We start from the raw sequence: 16482 nt of genomic DNA on the forward strand, positions 1-16482 counted from the left end.
AACAGATGATGTTCGTAAATACCTCCGTCAAGTTGTTATGGGTTGTGGAAGAATTGCTCACCTTTGGAAATAATGGGATAGACAAACCCACGTGACATTGTGCGTGCAGTGGCTGCGTGTGTGCGCGTGCGTGTGTGTGTGTGTGTGTGTGTGTGTGTGTGTGTGTGTGTGCATGTGTGTGTGTGTGCTTTAGTGTGCGTGTGCATGCGAATGTGTGCGTCTGTCTGTCTGTCTGGCTGCGTATGTGTGTGCTTTTCTGCGTGCGAGAGTGTGTGCATGCAAATGTGTGTGCGTGCGTGTGTCTGTCTGTCTGTATGTCTGCGTGCGTGCGTGCGTGCGTCCTTTGTTTGCGAGTGTGTATGTTCTACTGGAGCCTGTATCGATCAGTTGAGCAAGGCGGGGATGTAGCTCAGTCGGTAGCGCGCTGGATTTGTATCCATTTGGCCGCTGTCAGCGTGAGTTCGTCCCCACGTTCGGCGAGAGATTTATTTCTCAGAGTCAACTTTGTGTGCAGACTCTCCTCGGTGTCCGAACACCCCCGTGTGTACACGCAAGCACAAGACCAAGTGCGCACGAAAAAGATCCTGTAATCCATTTCAGAGTTCGGTGGGTTATAGAAACACGAAAAATACCCAGCATGCTTCCTCCGAAAACGGCGTATGGCTGCCTAAATGGCGGGGTAAAAAACGGTCATACACGTAAAATTCCACTCGTGCAAAAAAAACACACACGAGTGTACGTGGGAGTTTCAGCCCACGAACGCAGAAGAAGAAGAAGAAGATCAGTTGAGCTATCTCTACTCATTCTCTTCACAATATCTGATTTTTTTGTTATCAAAAAGATACTCAAGGCATTATATAGAATAGATGTCATTTTCTAGGATATCTTGCGCCGTTTGCTTGTGTCAAGCTATTTTGGTGTAGGAGGGTTTACTTTTTTATCATTTGTTTGTTTAATGTAGGCACTCCTTCCCTGTATTACAATACTTTAAATATAGGCTTACATCCCTTCCCGGGGTGAACGCTCGTGCAAACTAACACGAATCTGTTCAAGCTTTGTTATGTTACACTTGGACACTGACATACAGAAAATCAAGTCTAGATTCGTTCCTTTTCGAAGTGGGATTGGTTTGCTGAATTGATTTCCAAAATGACACCCGTGTCAAACTGCTGAATTTACAGGGCAAACAACATTTTGCAGCAACGCTTTTGATTCTCGGAAAGTGTCCATATAGAATTATGCTTTGCTCTAAACTGAAGTGTTAGCTTACGATGTTTCCTGCAGTAATGCCATGTTTGGGTGAAGGAGGATTACGTGTTAACGATCATTTACTCTTGTGTTTGTATTAGATTGTTGTAAGCTCAAGAATAAGGCGATTTTTGGGTGTGCATTTTGCTCAGGGGCGGACGAGGGGGGGGAGGCACAGGGGGCACGTGCCCCCCCCCCCCCCTCCGAAAAAAAAAGAAGAAAAAAAAAAGATTTTTCTATGCTGATTCTATGACCATTTCTAAGTTCAAATGGCACCAGATGGCACCATTTTGCTTCTTTGGGCAAAAAAAATGTCGGGGGGGGGGGGGGGGGGCATGCTCCCGGACCCCCCTAGCAAATTCGGGCGCTTCGCGCCCATCACATTCACTTTCGATTCAAAGTGCCCCCCCCTTACAAAGCGACTGATCCGCCCCTGTTGCTGCACTTGGCTTTGAATTGGTTTGTGATGCGGCGTGTTGATCGAGAAACGTGTAGGTGTAAGGTTCTCAACAAATATTGAAGTCTTTGTTGTCGTCCGTCAGCAAAAGAATCTTTGCCCTTTTCAAATTTGGTGTAAGGTGATATACTGTTTGTTTCTTTGTTGTTTTGAATCTTTGCATATGAGTGTCTGTGGTATACGTCTCCTGTTTTGAATGGTTTGGAGCTGAAGGATTTGGAATTATTCGTGTTTGCGTGCGTTCTCTCTCTCTCTCTCTCTCTCTCTCTCTCTCTCTCTCTCTCTCTCTCTCTCTCTCTCTCTCTCTCTCTCTCTCTCTCTCTCTCTCTCTCTCTCTCTCTCTCTCTCTCTCTCTCTCTCTCTCTCTCTCTCTCTCTCTCTCTCTCTCTCTCTCTCTCTCTCTCTCTCTCTCTCACTCTCACTCTCTCTCTCTCTCAGTGTCTTGGATTGTATGTCTGCCTGACATTCTTTCTCCTAATCCTGTCTACTAGGGAACATACATAGTATGCATTCATCCACCGTACTCCCTGGACTGTTCAGCCACGTTACATCGATTTGTTCAGCAAGAGTCGTCCACTTAAGATTAATTGTCCTGGGGTCAATGCGGTCAAATAACCCCCAACACCACTGTCAATTCTTGACTAAAAACGCATTTCTTACAATGAAAATGAGCGCGCACACCGTCAACATTTTCAGTGTCCAGCACTTTACATTGGTTTGAGAAAAAATGCCTGAGAGAAAGGGCCCTCCGATCGCTTCCAAAGTAGAACATAAGATTCTGCGTTGCAATTAATGCTCCCGCGCAGGAGGACTGATTCCAATTTGCGAGAGCAAGCTGAAGTAAATGTCATTCAATAGGAAACGAAAGAGCACTCTTTAATACGGGAGAAAATATTATATTAACAGAAAAAGATGTATTGTTTGGATACTCTCCAGAAGTGCAAACCCCCATAAACAAAATTATTAATCATATTTTGCTCAATTCAAAAATGTGTATCAGTAAGTATAGATATGGTAGACCTATTGATTTGAATGTGATGTTAGGATATGAATTAGCATTGAGATATTTCAGTATTGTGTAAATGTTGAAGGATGAATGAGGATACGTTGTAGACGGATGCTTGAATTTTTTTTTGATTAAAAGCCCCACAATGATGTGCTTGGCAAATTTTTTAAAAAAAATAGGAAAAGAAAGAGCACTCTTTTTTGTAAGAATCATAAAACAAGAAAGGTGTGTTATTGGAAAGTTTTTTTGGTTTTTTTTTACTGTTCTTACTTATGTAAAGACGATTAAATTGAGGACTGGGTGGCCGAGTGGTAACGCACTTGCGCTCGGAAACGAGAGGTTGCGAGTTCGACCCTGGGTCAGGGCGTTAGCAATTTCCTCCCCCCTTTCCTAACCTAGGTGGTGGGTTCAAGTGCTAGTCTTTCGGATGAGATGAAAAACCGAGGTCCCTTCGTGTACACTACATTGGGGTGTGCACGTTAAAGATCCCACGATTGACAAAAGGGTCTTTCCTGGCAAAATTGTATAGGCATAGATAAAAATGTCCACCAAAATACCCGTGTGACTTGGAATAATAGGCCGTGAAAAGTAGGATATGCGCCGAAATGGCTGCGATCTGCTGGCCGATGTGAATGCGTGATGTATTGTGTAAAAAAAATTCCATCTCACACGGCATAAATAAATCCCTGCGCCTTGAATATGTGCGCGATATAAATTTCATAAAATAAAATAAAAAAATTTAAAAAAATAAATCCCTGCGCTTAGAACTGTACCCACGGAATACGCGCGATATAAGCCTCATATTGATTGATTGATTGAAAATAGGAGGGAAAAAAGCCCTTTTTTTTAAGAATAAAAAACCCTAGAAAGTATGTTATTGCAACGCATCATGTTTTACTTTACATTTTTCTTATTTTCTGTAGCGACGATAAAATCATAAGTCTTGATTTTCGAGCACACGATTATTTTTTTTAATGTCGCTAAAGATGAAAAGAAAGACCTTTTTTTTGTTAGAATCAAAAAACAAGAAAGGTATGTTATTGGAACATATGATTTTTTTTTTTTTTTTTTTTTTTGTTTGCTTAAAGGCATATGTACGCGCTCCCGTGTTTACAAAGTGTAGTTTGCCCATAATCGATGTCAAACGCACCATAAGACCATATAATGACGATATGTCACCATGCGCGGACCATAATACATGCATTACAGCTTGTTCTAGCCTCTGAAAAAGTGAGGATGTCAACAAAGCCGCGGTGTTAGCTCCCTTGCATCAACGTTACATGTGTTGCCAAATCTATAAATAGGACGATCCAGATCAAAATGAAAATTAACATATCTCAACATTGAAGGGGTCCTAGACCACAATATTTTGCAGGGAACTTAATTTAGCATGTCTCCAGCTGTTGGTAAAGCAATTAGCGTGTATAGTCATCGAGTACATATGCCTTTAACGCCCAGCCGACCACGAAGGGCCATATCAGGGCGGTGCTGCTTTGACATTTTAACGTGCGCCACACACAAGACAGAAGTCGCAGCACAGGCTTCATGTCTCACCCAGTCACATTATTCTGACACCGGACCAACCAGTCCTAGCACTAACCCCATAATGCCAGACGCCAGGCGGAGCAGCCACTAGATTGCCAATTTCAAAGTCTTAGGTATGACCCGGCCGGGGTTCGAACCCACGACCTCCCGCTCACTGGGCGGACGCCTTACCACTAGGCCACCGTGTTGCGGTATTTTATTTTTACTTTCCTTAGTTTTGTAAAGAGAATAACATCATAAGTCTTGAGAGTTGAGTACACGATTGCTTTACTAAATGTCGTAACAAATGAGAAAAAAGAGCATTCTTTTGGTAAGAATCAAAAACAAGAAAAGTATGTTATTTTTTCTTATTTTTGAAAAGACGATTAAATATTAAATCTTGAGTTGAAGTACACTATGGGTTTTCTAATTGTGTCTATTCTGTTTGCACCGGGCAGCGTCTGCCAGGAAGTCTGTGGCGCTGCCAGTGATGGCTCTGATCGTCAGTCTCATCGGCACCATCTTCACCTTCTGGGGCAACGTCAGGCGTGACGTCCGCACACTGGTCGGCGCCATCTGCTACGTGCTAGCAGGTGAGAGATAGATAGAGAGAGGGGGGAGAGTGGGGGGGGGGGGGAGGGGGAGAGAGCGAACGAACGAATGGTTTACTGCGTAGGCCGTTGGTCCATTGCAAGAAAGGGAACAGTGGACTTGGGAAATAAACAAAAAACTCGAATAAAGAGAGAGAGAGAGAGAGAGAGAGAGAGAGAGAGAGAGAGAGAGAGAGAGAGGGAGAGAGAGGGGGAGATAAAGAGAGAGAGAGAGGGCGTGAGGGAGCTAGTGGAAGAGAGAGAGGGAGGGAGAGCGTGAAAGTGGGGGAGAGAGAGAGGGAGATAGTGAAAGAGAGAGTGAGAGGGAGAGAGAGGGGGGATGGAGAGGGAAAGAGTGAGTGAGAGAGAGAGGGAGAGAGAGCGTGAGAGTGAGGGAGAGAGAGAGAAAGAGAGAGAGAATGAGAGAGAATGAAAGAGAGAGACAGACAGACAGAGAGAGGCAAAGAAAGAGATGGTCTGGACGTGCGTATGTGCGTGCGTGTGTGTGTGTGTGTATGTGTGTGTGTGTGTGTGTGTGTGTGTGTGTGTGTGCGTGCGTGTGTGTGTGCATGTGTGTGTGTTCTGTTTGTGTCTTTGTGAGTTGCACATATTATATAAAATGTATTATGTATGCTGAGCTCAGAACCAGTAAATGACACTGATGTCGCGGCTTCATATCACTCGCAAAAATGGAATGTGTACTCACACTGTGTTCATCTTTTGCGGGGAAGTCGGTGTATTAAGGTGGCATATCAGTTGGAATAAATACTGCTTACTGAACAAATATATTGAATTTGTCTTTGCCCTTTTGAGAATGATGCCGGATTTCACATTATCTGCCATCAATTTGCATTGGTATCAGGACAAAGTACGGTGTTTGCGTGTTCGGCTTCGTTTTGGACTGTTGTTTAAATATAGAGAAAAGCACAGTTTTATTTTGTAGAACAGCTGCTAAAGTTTACAAAAAAGAATTGTAAGGACGGAGAACACGATCCCCTTTTCTGTTTTTGCAAGAACATTAACAGAGAAAAAAAATCCAGTGAATTAGAAAAGAACAAAAGAGAAAAGAGCTCAGAAACACACACACACACACACACACACCACACACACACACACACACACACACACACACACACACACACACACACACACACACACCACACACACACACACACACACACACACACACACACACACACACACACGTACAAAACAACGAGAGAGAAGAAGGAGGGAGGGGGAGGAGAGATAAGGGGAGGGCCGGGGGGGGGGGGGGGGGGTGGTCCAGTCTACGAGGAATGTTTTCGAAACCATCGTCAATCGACGCCTTCAAATGCAGGCTGGTCTCAACCTGCTCGGACTGTAAATGTTCTGTTTTGGGATTGATTCAACCGTTACTGCCTGAATCGTGGCCAGGACTGCTGGCTACAGACTATTTTCTTGGCGTGCTGAAGATGCTAGGAATAGCAAAGCTATATTTTGCATACCAGTTACAGCCTGAATTAGGGTCGATAGAATTTCGAACCCATTATTTGAAGTAAACCAGTTACAAGATGTTACTAGTTATTCTTTTTGGAGTACCATGTTCCCCATACCTGCCTATTTGAGGAGTTTTTGCCTTTGTTTGCGTCTATGCCTGGGTGTGTATTTGTCAACATCTCGTTCACACGCAGAACGCATTCTCCAAAACGACCCATTCCACGACATTCGTGTTTATTGTTCTGTGCCGAGATTTTCAAGTCGTCCACAATAATATATTTTGGGATTTGCTACCTCTGTTTGTGCCTGCGTCATTAAGTTTTTTGGTATCTCGGTCAAATGCTGAACGGATCTTCAAAAAGAACTGGTTGCAGGACATTCCTGGTAATTATTCTGTAATTTCCCACTCGTCCCATAACTGTCTGTATAATGTCTGTGTTTTTATTTGTTGAAATATCGGTCAGATCCAGAACGCATTCTCCAAAACGCATCCTCCAAGACATTAATAATGGAACATTTAGCCAAACATTCCTTTTTATTATTCTTTTGATTGGCCATCAATCCCCATAAATATATTTTTGTTGTTGCTGTCTCTTCCCAAAGGGGCAGAGAGCAAGAGAAAGGAGTTTGTGGAAAATAATTCGTTCCTCTTCCAGACACGGTCGATGCCTGGCGATTAGTCTCCCCTTGCTAGCCAGGGCCGATAACCTCTGCCCTCTGCATCAATTGTCGTCCTTGGCTAAAGCGGTCTAGAGCCTTGATTGGTCATTCCAATCAGGTGATGTGCAGAATCGGGGATAGGGAAAGTCAGAGGCTAGGGTCCGGTTAACCGTATCTCGTTTGACCGTACTATTGATGTAGCCGCCATCCAGTAAACTGTGACGGACGTCGAAGCGTTGTATCGTTTGATCGAATTGGAAAGTGTCATTTTACCGTATGCTTTTACCTGAATGTGCCAGGGTATGTGTATGCAGTTGCCAAACAAATAGAGAGAGAGAGAGTGTGTGTGTGTGTGTGTGTGTGTGTGTGTGTGTGTGTGTGTGTGTGTGTATGTGTGTGTGTGTGTGTGTGTGTGTGTGTGAGAGTGTGTGTGTGTGTGTATTGTGTGTGTGTTAATGTGTGTGTGTGTGTGTGTGTGTTAATGTGTGTGTGTGTGTGTGTGTGTGTGTGTGTGTTTGTGTGTGCGCGCGCGAGCAGTCACTGACAAAACAGAACAGAAAAGAGAACAAAAGTCGCATGCTCTTTCAATTCATGTGACTTTTATTTTATTAATACGGCTGTGAGCGTATACAACAATGGTATGTTTTGTTTTGTTTTATCTCTCTGTCTCTTACGTGAGACATATGGAGCATATGTTTGCGATCTGTACTTACAATGTAAAGATCATCGCGGACCGTTTTCTGTGATTCAATTCATTTTCAAACGAACAGTCATGGAGACGATAGAAACAAGAAGTCGCGTAAGGCGAAATTACTACATTTAGTCAAGCTGTGGAACTCAGAATGAAACTGAACGCACTGCATTTTTTCACAATGACCGTAGTCCGCCGCTTGTGCATAACGGAGTGAAACTGACCAGCCTGTTCAGCGCGGTAGTATTGTGGTTTCGCTGTACGTGCTGCATAGCACGCTTTTCTGTGCCTCTCTTCGTTTTAACTTTGTGAGCATGTTTTTAATCCAAACATATCATATCTATATGTTTTTGGAATCAGGAACCGACAACGAATAAGATGAAATTGTTTTTAAATCGATTTGGGAAATTTAATTTTGATCATAATTTTTATATTTTTAATTTTCAGAGCTTGTTTTTAATCCAAATATAACATATTTATATGTTTTTGGAATCAGGAAATGATGTAAAATAAGATGAACGTAAATTTGGATCGTTTTATATAAAAAAAAAGTATTACAATTTTCAGATTTTTAAGCCACCAAGCTGAAATGCAATACCGAAGTCCGGCCTTTGTCGAAGATTGTTTTACAAAAATTTCAATCAATTTGATTGAAAAATGAGGGTGTGACAGTGCCGCCTCAACTTTTACAAAAAGCCGAATATGACGTCATCAAAATTATTTATCGAAAAAAAAGAAAAAAAACGTCCGGGGGATATCATTCCCAGGAACTATCATGTCAAATTTCATAAAGATCGGTTCAGTAGTTTGGTCTGAATCGCTCTACACACACACACACAGACACATACACACACACACACACACACACACACACACACACACACACACACACACACACACACACACACACACACACACACACACACACACACACATGCACCACGACCCTCGTCTCGATTCCCCCTCTATGTTAAAACATTTGGCAAAACTTGACTAAATGTTAATAGGCGGACTCGCTCTTATGCCTTGTGGAAATAGTGTGTACAATGATCGGTATGCACACATGAAAAACAACCAAACATGAGCAAATACAGTCAAACGGCACTTCCAGTCCGTTCCGCTGAATGAATACGGCGACACGAGATACGGTTAATTGAGATACGGTCAAACGAGATACAGTCAACCGGGAGTACACCAAGTCAGACGCTTGGCCATCAGCACTTAAAACCTTTCGATCTAACCTTGATTACTTCCACACACTATTGAAAGTAGAAGAATTAAGAGTTAAGACAATATATATTATGTTCCGGTTAAGAGAGAGCTCCTAAGGTGTAAAAGCCTGTAAGGATTTGTGGTATAGAGCACACAACCCTTTGCACGCGAAGTATGGTTATGGGCAGAATATACTCGCGCAGTTTCAGCGGCACAGACGACGCACTGCCTATTATTTTTGTCGCGATAGGGATTATGACGAGTACTTGGCCTGTTTTCCTTTCATGCAACGTGTAGTGGGTTGGGATACGCTGCAGTGCGTCGTCGGTCCTGCTGAAGTTACATAATTATGTGAGCGGAGCCCCTTAGAGGTAGATTTTTTCCTTTAAGCCAGGTTTTCTCTCTGCACATGTACAGGCACATCACGTTTCGGGACATCCTGAACTCAGGTCAAAATGAGTTCGGCTCATTCTCTCCCTGACAGGATGCCTTGAGTTTCCTTGTCTGGCAAGGAAACCGATTTTTTTTTTTTTTTACATAATTTTATTTAGAGCTTTTTGTAATGTATTATTGATATAAGCAGATTCGCGATCGTCGATAATGATTTTTCATGGTGTTTTGTCATTTTTAAATTACAAAGGAATTGATATGTAAGACAGTTTCAAGCGAGCTATTTTTCGCGGCTGTATTTACTGTGCAAACAACTCTAAATATGGCAAAAGTGTCACTTGATAATCAACCGTTTGGTTTCAGCACTCACTGGAGCAGACGATTGTTTCTGTAACCAGTTGACAGTGATGAAACCATATATTACGGTCTCCTTCCGGCAGCAGTCCCAAAATTTCGACTTGTTTTGACCTTAGAACGATGTCTTTATCCTAACTGTGAAGAACAGAACGGAGATCACTGTCGAAGTCGGCCAATCTGCAATCATTTTCGTCTCGCGAACACTGACTCTCAAATTTAGATCAGTGCTCGCGAAAACCATATGGGAGATAACTCTGTATTATTGTTTTGATAGATTCGCGTAGGACTGTAGCGTCCGGTCAGGGAGAGAATGAGCCGAACTCATTTTGACCTGAGTTCAGGATGGTTTCGGGAATGAGATCCACGCAGAAGAAGCGGCAAAACTGGACGTGGGAAGTAGCACCTTTTCAGAAACTTTTCTTTCTTTCTTTATTTTGTGTTTAACGTCGTTTTCAACCACGAAGGTTATATCGCGACGGGGAAAGGGTTAGATGGGATAGAGCCACTTGTCAACTGTTTCTTGTTCACAAAAGCACTAATCAAAAATTTGCTCCAGGGGCTTGCAACGTAGTACAATGTATTACCTTACTGGGAGAATGCAAGTTTCCAGTACAAAGGACTTAACATTTCTTACGTATACTGCTTGACTAAAATCTTTACAAAAATGGACTATATTCTATACAAGAAACACTTAACAAGAATAAAAAGAGAAACAGAATCCGTTAGTCGCCTCTTACGACATGCTGGGGAGCATCGGGTAAATTCTTCCCCCTAACCCGCGGGGGGTTTTCAGAAACGGTGTGGATAACATCGCGTGTACACTTACAACAAGCAGGCAGCATTTAATTTCGATTGGGAAGCTGGTCAGTTTCGGAACATCAGCTAGGGGATTTCTAAATGTAGTAGTTGTAACTGTTGTTCTGTTTCCTTGTAAACGAACGTCTATCTCGGTCTTTCTCAGTGTCTCTCTGTCTCTGTCCTTCGGTCTCTGTCTTTGTCTCTGTCTGTCTGTCTCTGTCTGTCTGTCTCTCTCTCGCTCTGTCTCTCTCTGTCTCTCTCTCTCTCTCTCTCTCTCTCTCTCGCTCTCTCTCTCTCTTTCTCTCTCTGTATTTCTCTCTGTATGTCTCTCTGTATGTCTCCCTGTATGTCTCCCTGTATGTCTCTCTCTGGCTCTCTCTCGCTGTCTCTCTCTCTCTCTCTCTCTCTCTCTCTCTCTCTCTCTCTCTCTCTCTCTCTCTCTCTCTCTCTCTCTCTCTCTCTCCCAGCAGAACAATTTGGCACGGCGTTTATTTACGAAAAGCTGGTTATGCGTAGCTCCTAGCAACAAACCAAAATGTAATGTGCTTTAGCCAATATCAACACAAAGCGGTAGCTCAAACCCGATGCACACAACCACTAGATGTTCATTATCAGCCTTTTTCGTAAGTGTAAGGTAATAAACAGAACGAGAAACAAGAACATCTAAGATAACAAGAAATTCCTCCGAGGTAGGAAAAACACCCCCGTCCTTACCATTCTCACTGCCACCAACTGAGAAGGTTATTTCCCTTTGACCATTAATATGTCCCTCTATAAGTCCTTGTAGAATCTTAATCCACCAATAACTCCCTAACCGTGTGTTTGACTGGCCCCAATTTTTGTAAGGACCGTCTCAGGAATGTATAGAACCTGTTCACCAAGTTTGGTGACGATCGGTCCGTTCATTCTTGAGATCTATATGCGACCACAAACACACAAACAAACAAACAAACACATCGACCGAATCCTATACACACCCCTATACCAGGGGTGTAATGACAGCGCAGACGCTTACTTTTTTCAAGGACCTGGACAGCACTAAATGCCTACTACCAGCCTATTCGCAAGTGTAACACAATAACTGGTACGGGGCCAAAACAAGAAAATCTTAGATAATGACAGCGCAGCGGGCGCTAAATTGTTTCAAGGAACTGAGATAATGACAGCGCAGCGGGCGCTTACTTATTTTGTCTGATTTTTGCAAATCACCCGTCATCTAATGTTACACGGAAAAAAATGTTTTGCAATAACACGAGCTTGCTGTGCAGCGGACAATATTTTCAAGTGAGGCAATATCTTGTCTCTTTTTTTTCCTTTTTTTGTATCACTTTACGTTTTTATTGTTCTAAAACTGGAATAAGTCAGTGAAAACAAATTTATTTACCCTGCTTTTGTATTTGTCTTTCTTTGTTTCTTTATTATTTTCTTTCTTTATTTCTTTGTTTCTTTCTTTCAATGTGTTTTGACAGTTAGCTTTTCGTGTATTTTATGTATTCGTTTAGGATGCCGTTACAGCTGATACAATCCAGGAATGCAGTCCGTGGTAAAGAAATGTGAAACAAATAGAGTGCTAATGTTCCAACAACAACAAAAACGTGCTGGAGGGTCACAATATGCGCAGACTCGAGAGACGGTATCTATGCCTCACCCCGTGTCACCGCTTTGACATGTGAAAGACCTCGGTCCTTCTGACAGAAGTGCAAGTGCACGGCTGGTTACACCCAAACCGCTAACACCTGGGTAACGCCACTCTTTCTGCTGCTCGTTTTCCACTGGGAGGAAGTGACCCGAATTTCCCAGCAATGGGATAACAAAGTGATGAAGAGGAAAGAGAAAGTACGGCGGCCTGATTACCATGAACAAAACTCAATCACCCAAACCTCGTTTAGGGCCCATGTCGCAAGATTCCCTTCCCCTCGTGAGGAGTGGGGAGAGAGGAGGGTGAGCAAACGCGTGAGGTAGAAGGGGAGTGAGGTGTGGGGGGGGGGGGGGGGGGAGTCGTAAAGAGAGAGGTGGAGGGAAACATTGCACAGAAGCCAGCTAATCGTGATCAACGCCGTCTCTCTATTTCTGTCTGTCTGTCTGTCTGTCTGTCTGTCTGTCTGTCTGTCTGTCTGTCTGTCTTTGTCTCTCAATGTCTCTGTCTCTTTGCGCACAATTTAGCATTCCCATGTTGTATGATACTTTTGTGTTTGTTTGTTTGTTTGTGTTTTATTCTTTGTTTCTTTCTTTCTTTCTTTCTTTGTTGTTTTTCGGTTTGCTTAGTTTAGATGTACACATAATAAATAACTGTATAATTAAGGTATTATCATGTTTGTTTTATATTTAGGACAGGTTATGAGACTATAGGCTTGTGTCTAAAACCTCTATCCGTACGTATTGGTTTAAACAGTGTTTTATTCAACAATCTATGGATATAATATATAATAAGCAAGTTTAGGATCAACAACATCCTTACATATCAAGCAAAGATCAGTCAGATTGTTCTCACGAGTCTTGTTTTAAGAGAGCAGTTTTTTGGTGGGTTTTTTGTGTTTTTTTATGGTTGAATGGCCCGCTTTTGTTGTCGACCACCAACCCTCTTCGAGTAAATGCGCCAACCAGCTCCCTTTTTTTGTCTCAGTGTTTAGCTTCCTTTGTTTGTGCTCCTCTTTCGAGTTATCTTTCGTCTCTACCTTCTCACTGGCTAGTGGAAGTATGCTAAACAAACTAACACGGTTAGCTTAGATTTTGCAAACTTTGGTTTCGTACAATTGTTTCTGAACACGTATGTGTGTGTGTGTGTGTGTGTGTGTGTGTGTGTGTGTGTGTGTGTGTGGATGTGTGAGTGTGTGTGTGGATGTGCGTGGATGTGTGTGTGTGTTTGTGTGTGTGTGTGTGTGTGTGTGTGTGTGTGTGTGTGTGTGTTGTTGTTGTTTAATCTGGTAGTCAATGCAAGCAGTATGTAAGCTATAAACAATCCTTGTGAAGACAAAAACAACAATTGTTACAAGCAAAGACAAGAAAGGGGATCGGCTTTGACATTTAGAACATCTGCGGAGCGTTGTATACGATACGGCAAAAATAGCCACAGAAGATTAAAGGCACACCCTTTCTTCTGAAAACAGTTCGACTAATTTCAAATCTGACCAGGCTTCTACCTGGGTAAGAACATCCCTCAACTTGGACATATACCAACAATCAACACTGATTGATTCCTGTAGTAAGTTTAAAGAAGGATTTTTTGGATAAAAAATGAAAACAATTAAAGAGCCACTTGTGGCTTTTACGGAATTAGTTCATAAAAGAATACCACTGTGCTAAGAGAGCACCCGGGCTGTTCATTTAGAGCACCCGGGCTGTTCATTTAAAGCACCCGTGCTGTTCATTTAGAGCACCCGGGCTGTTCATTTAGAGCACCCGTGCTGTTCATTTAGAGCACCCGTGCTGTTCATTTAGAGCACCCGGGCTGTTCATTTAGAGCACCCGGGCTGTTCATTAGGAGCACCCGGGCTGTTCATTTAGAGCACCCGTGCTGTTCATTTAGAGCACCCGTGCTGTTCATTTAGAGCACCCGGGCTGTTCATTTAGAGCACCCGTGCTGTTCATTTAGAGCACCCGGGCTGTTCATTTAGAGCACCCGTGCTGTTCATTTAGAGCACCCAATCTGTTCATTAGGAGCACCCGGGCTGTTCATTTAGAGCACCCGTGCTGTTCATTTAGAGCACCCGTGCTGTTCATTTAGAGCACCCGTGCTGTTCATTTAGAGCACCCGGGCTGTTCATTAGGAGCACCCGGGCTGTTCATTTAGAGCACCCGGGCTGTTCATTTAGAGCACCCGGGCTGTTCATTAGGAGCACCCGGGCTGTTCATTAGGAGCACCCGGGCTGTTCATTTTTGGCGTGTGACTAAGTGGAGGGATGGTCTTATCCGAGGTAAAAGCCTGGCCAGGTGTAAGGCGGTGATCCAAACACTTCAAACAGGAAGGAGTGCGCCTTTAATCATCGCACTGCAGAATATGAAACCTCCCGGCTGAACCTGCAGAAGGCGCATCATAAAACAAATTGGTTTTTGACGAAGGGAAAAATGAAGATTATTATCACCAAAACAGAGAGGAAGCGCTCATATACAACTTACAACCCCAACAGAGCTGGATTTAGTTTACAAAGACGCAACGTGAAACGAGGCACACACATAATCACAGAAAAAGCATTATAAAAACAACCAAGGAAACACAATTGAAGAGCACAATCGCAACATAAAATTAATGTAACAAAGACGTACAAATCGCACACACTTAAACAGAGGAAGGGCATTATAAAAACAAACCAGGAAACACAATTGCACTCTTAAAGCAAAACCAATTTAGTTTTCACAAATAGCTGTCAACAAAGAAACGAGAATACGAAAGAGTTATTTGTCGCAAAGTATGCTGTTCAAGCTCTTTACCCGAAACGACCCTTTCAAAATATTTTGTAGATTCGCATTCCACACGCATACACACATACTCAGGGAGACAGAGGTCTCCTCTCCCTTTCTGCGATAAATCATGCAGTCGAATATTGACTGGCTTCGAAAAGGCGATTTAACCCAAACTGTTTTATACGAGTGATACCTAATCCATGCAATGCGATTACAAATAAAAAGAGAAGGCTTTTCAACACTTTCTGAACAAACGCGAAATACTTCTTTGATCCAGGCATTATGAATATAACGAGAAGCACATGCCTTCATGCAACACAATATTGCAGCTTTCATCTCCGTTTTTCTATACCTGTGTTTTTGCAGCCAATAAAACACCCCCATAGAATCACCTGAAGCGTAAAGCCATTTTCTCTTACATGTATTACAAAAAAGTGTCTGTCATCAAAAGAGTGCCCTCAAAAGAGATAACGTTTCTCCCCACGGCATTCCAACTTGTTTGATGATTTTAGAATGAAGAAATGGAGACCAAGGGAATGCATGGGGAGAATAAAGCCGTGCTTTCCCAGGGCATGCTTAGCAGAGGCAGCATATGTTTTTTGTTGCAATTTTGAACCGAACAACGACAGACGATAGTGTGTTTCTAAGTGCAGTTTGGAATTGTAAAAATACCGCGAGAGAATTAATATCTCTGCCGTGGGGCTTCAAGGTTGGCTGCGCATCACATGTCGCCGTGGAATGACAGATTAGAGTGTTACACTGCCCACCAGCAGAAAAAGGTTGAGTTGACCCGTTCCTGACGGGGGTTGGAAGGTGCTGGCGTTCTGGCAGACGTCGTCTTAATTGGGACAGATATTGTGTTTTGCGGGTTTGTTTTTCCTGTCGAAAGAGAGAGAGAAAGAAATAGGGAGAGAGAGAGAGAGAGAGAGAGAGAGAGAGAGAGAGAGAGAGAGAGAGAGAGAGAGAGAAAGAGAGAGAGAGAGCACATCAAATCAAATGTATGTTACGAGGGTTGTGGCATAAGCATTGGAAACGAGCTTTTTTTCAACCAGCCCTCGCCCAGAGAGGGACCACTCTAATCACGTACATTCACACACACAAAAGAGAAACAAAGGCAGAAAACAAAAGCGGAGGGAGAGAGGCAGACAGACCTGTCTGTCTGTCTGTCTGTCTGTCTGTCTATCTCTCTCTCTCTCTCTCCTCTCTCTCTCTCCTCTCTCTCTCTCTCTCTCTCTCTCTCTCTCTCTCAATATCAATCAATCAATCAATGAGGCTTATATCGCGCATATTCCGTGGGTACAGTTCTAGGCGCTCTGCAGTGATGCCGTGTGAGATGAAATTTTATACGGCCAGTGGATTGCAGCCATGTCGGCGCATATTTACCTTTCACGGCCTTATTCCAAGTCACACGGGTATGGTAGACAATTATTAACTGTGCCTAAGCAATTTTGCCAGGAAAGACCCTTTTGTCAATCGTGGGATCTTTAACGTGCATACCCAATGTAGTATACACGGGGGGTGGTTCGGACACCGAAGAGAGTCTGCACACAAAGTTGACTCTGTGAAATAAATTTCCGCCGAACCTGGGATCGAACTCGCGCTGACAGCGGCCAACTGAATACAAATCCAGCGCGCTACCAACTGAGCTATATCCCCGATATGTATATAT

The 16482-nt window shown here is 43.1% G+C and overlaps 1 protein-coding gene across 1 annotated transcript in view; it reads left to right on the plus strand.

Moving 5' to 3' along the window:
• Positions 1-16482, plus strand: part of LOC138960491 (voltage-dependent calcium channel gamma-5 subunit-like) — a 40650-nt gene that overhangs the window by 3162 nt on the left and 21006 nt on the right. Inside the window, exon 4 of the mRNA XM_070332396.1 lies at positions 4694-4828. Coding sequence (XP_070188497.1) covers positions 4694-4828 — 135 coding nt within the window. The remainder of the gene's footprint in view (positions 1-4693; positions 4829-16482) is intronic.

This window comes from Littorina saxatilis, linkage group LG2 (genome assembly GCF_037325665.1).
Source record: "Littorina saxatilis isolate snail1 linkage group LG2, US_GU_Lsax_2.0, whole genome shotgun sequence".
Classification (NCBI taxonomy): Eukaryota; Metazoa; Mollusca; class Gastropoda; order Littorinimorpha; family Littorinidae; genus Littorina; species Littorina saxatilis.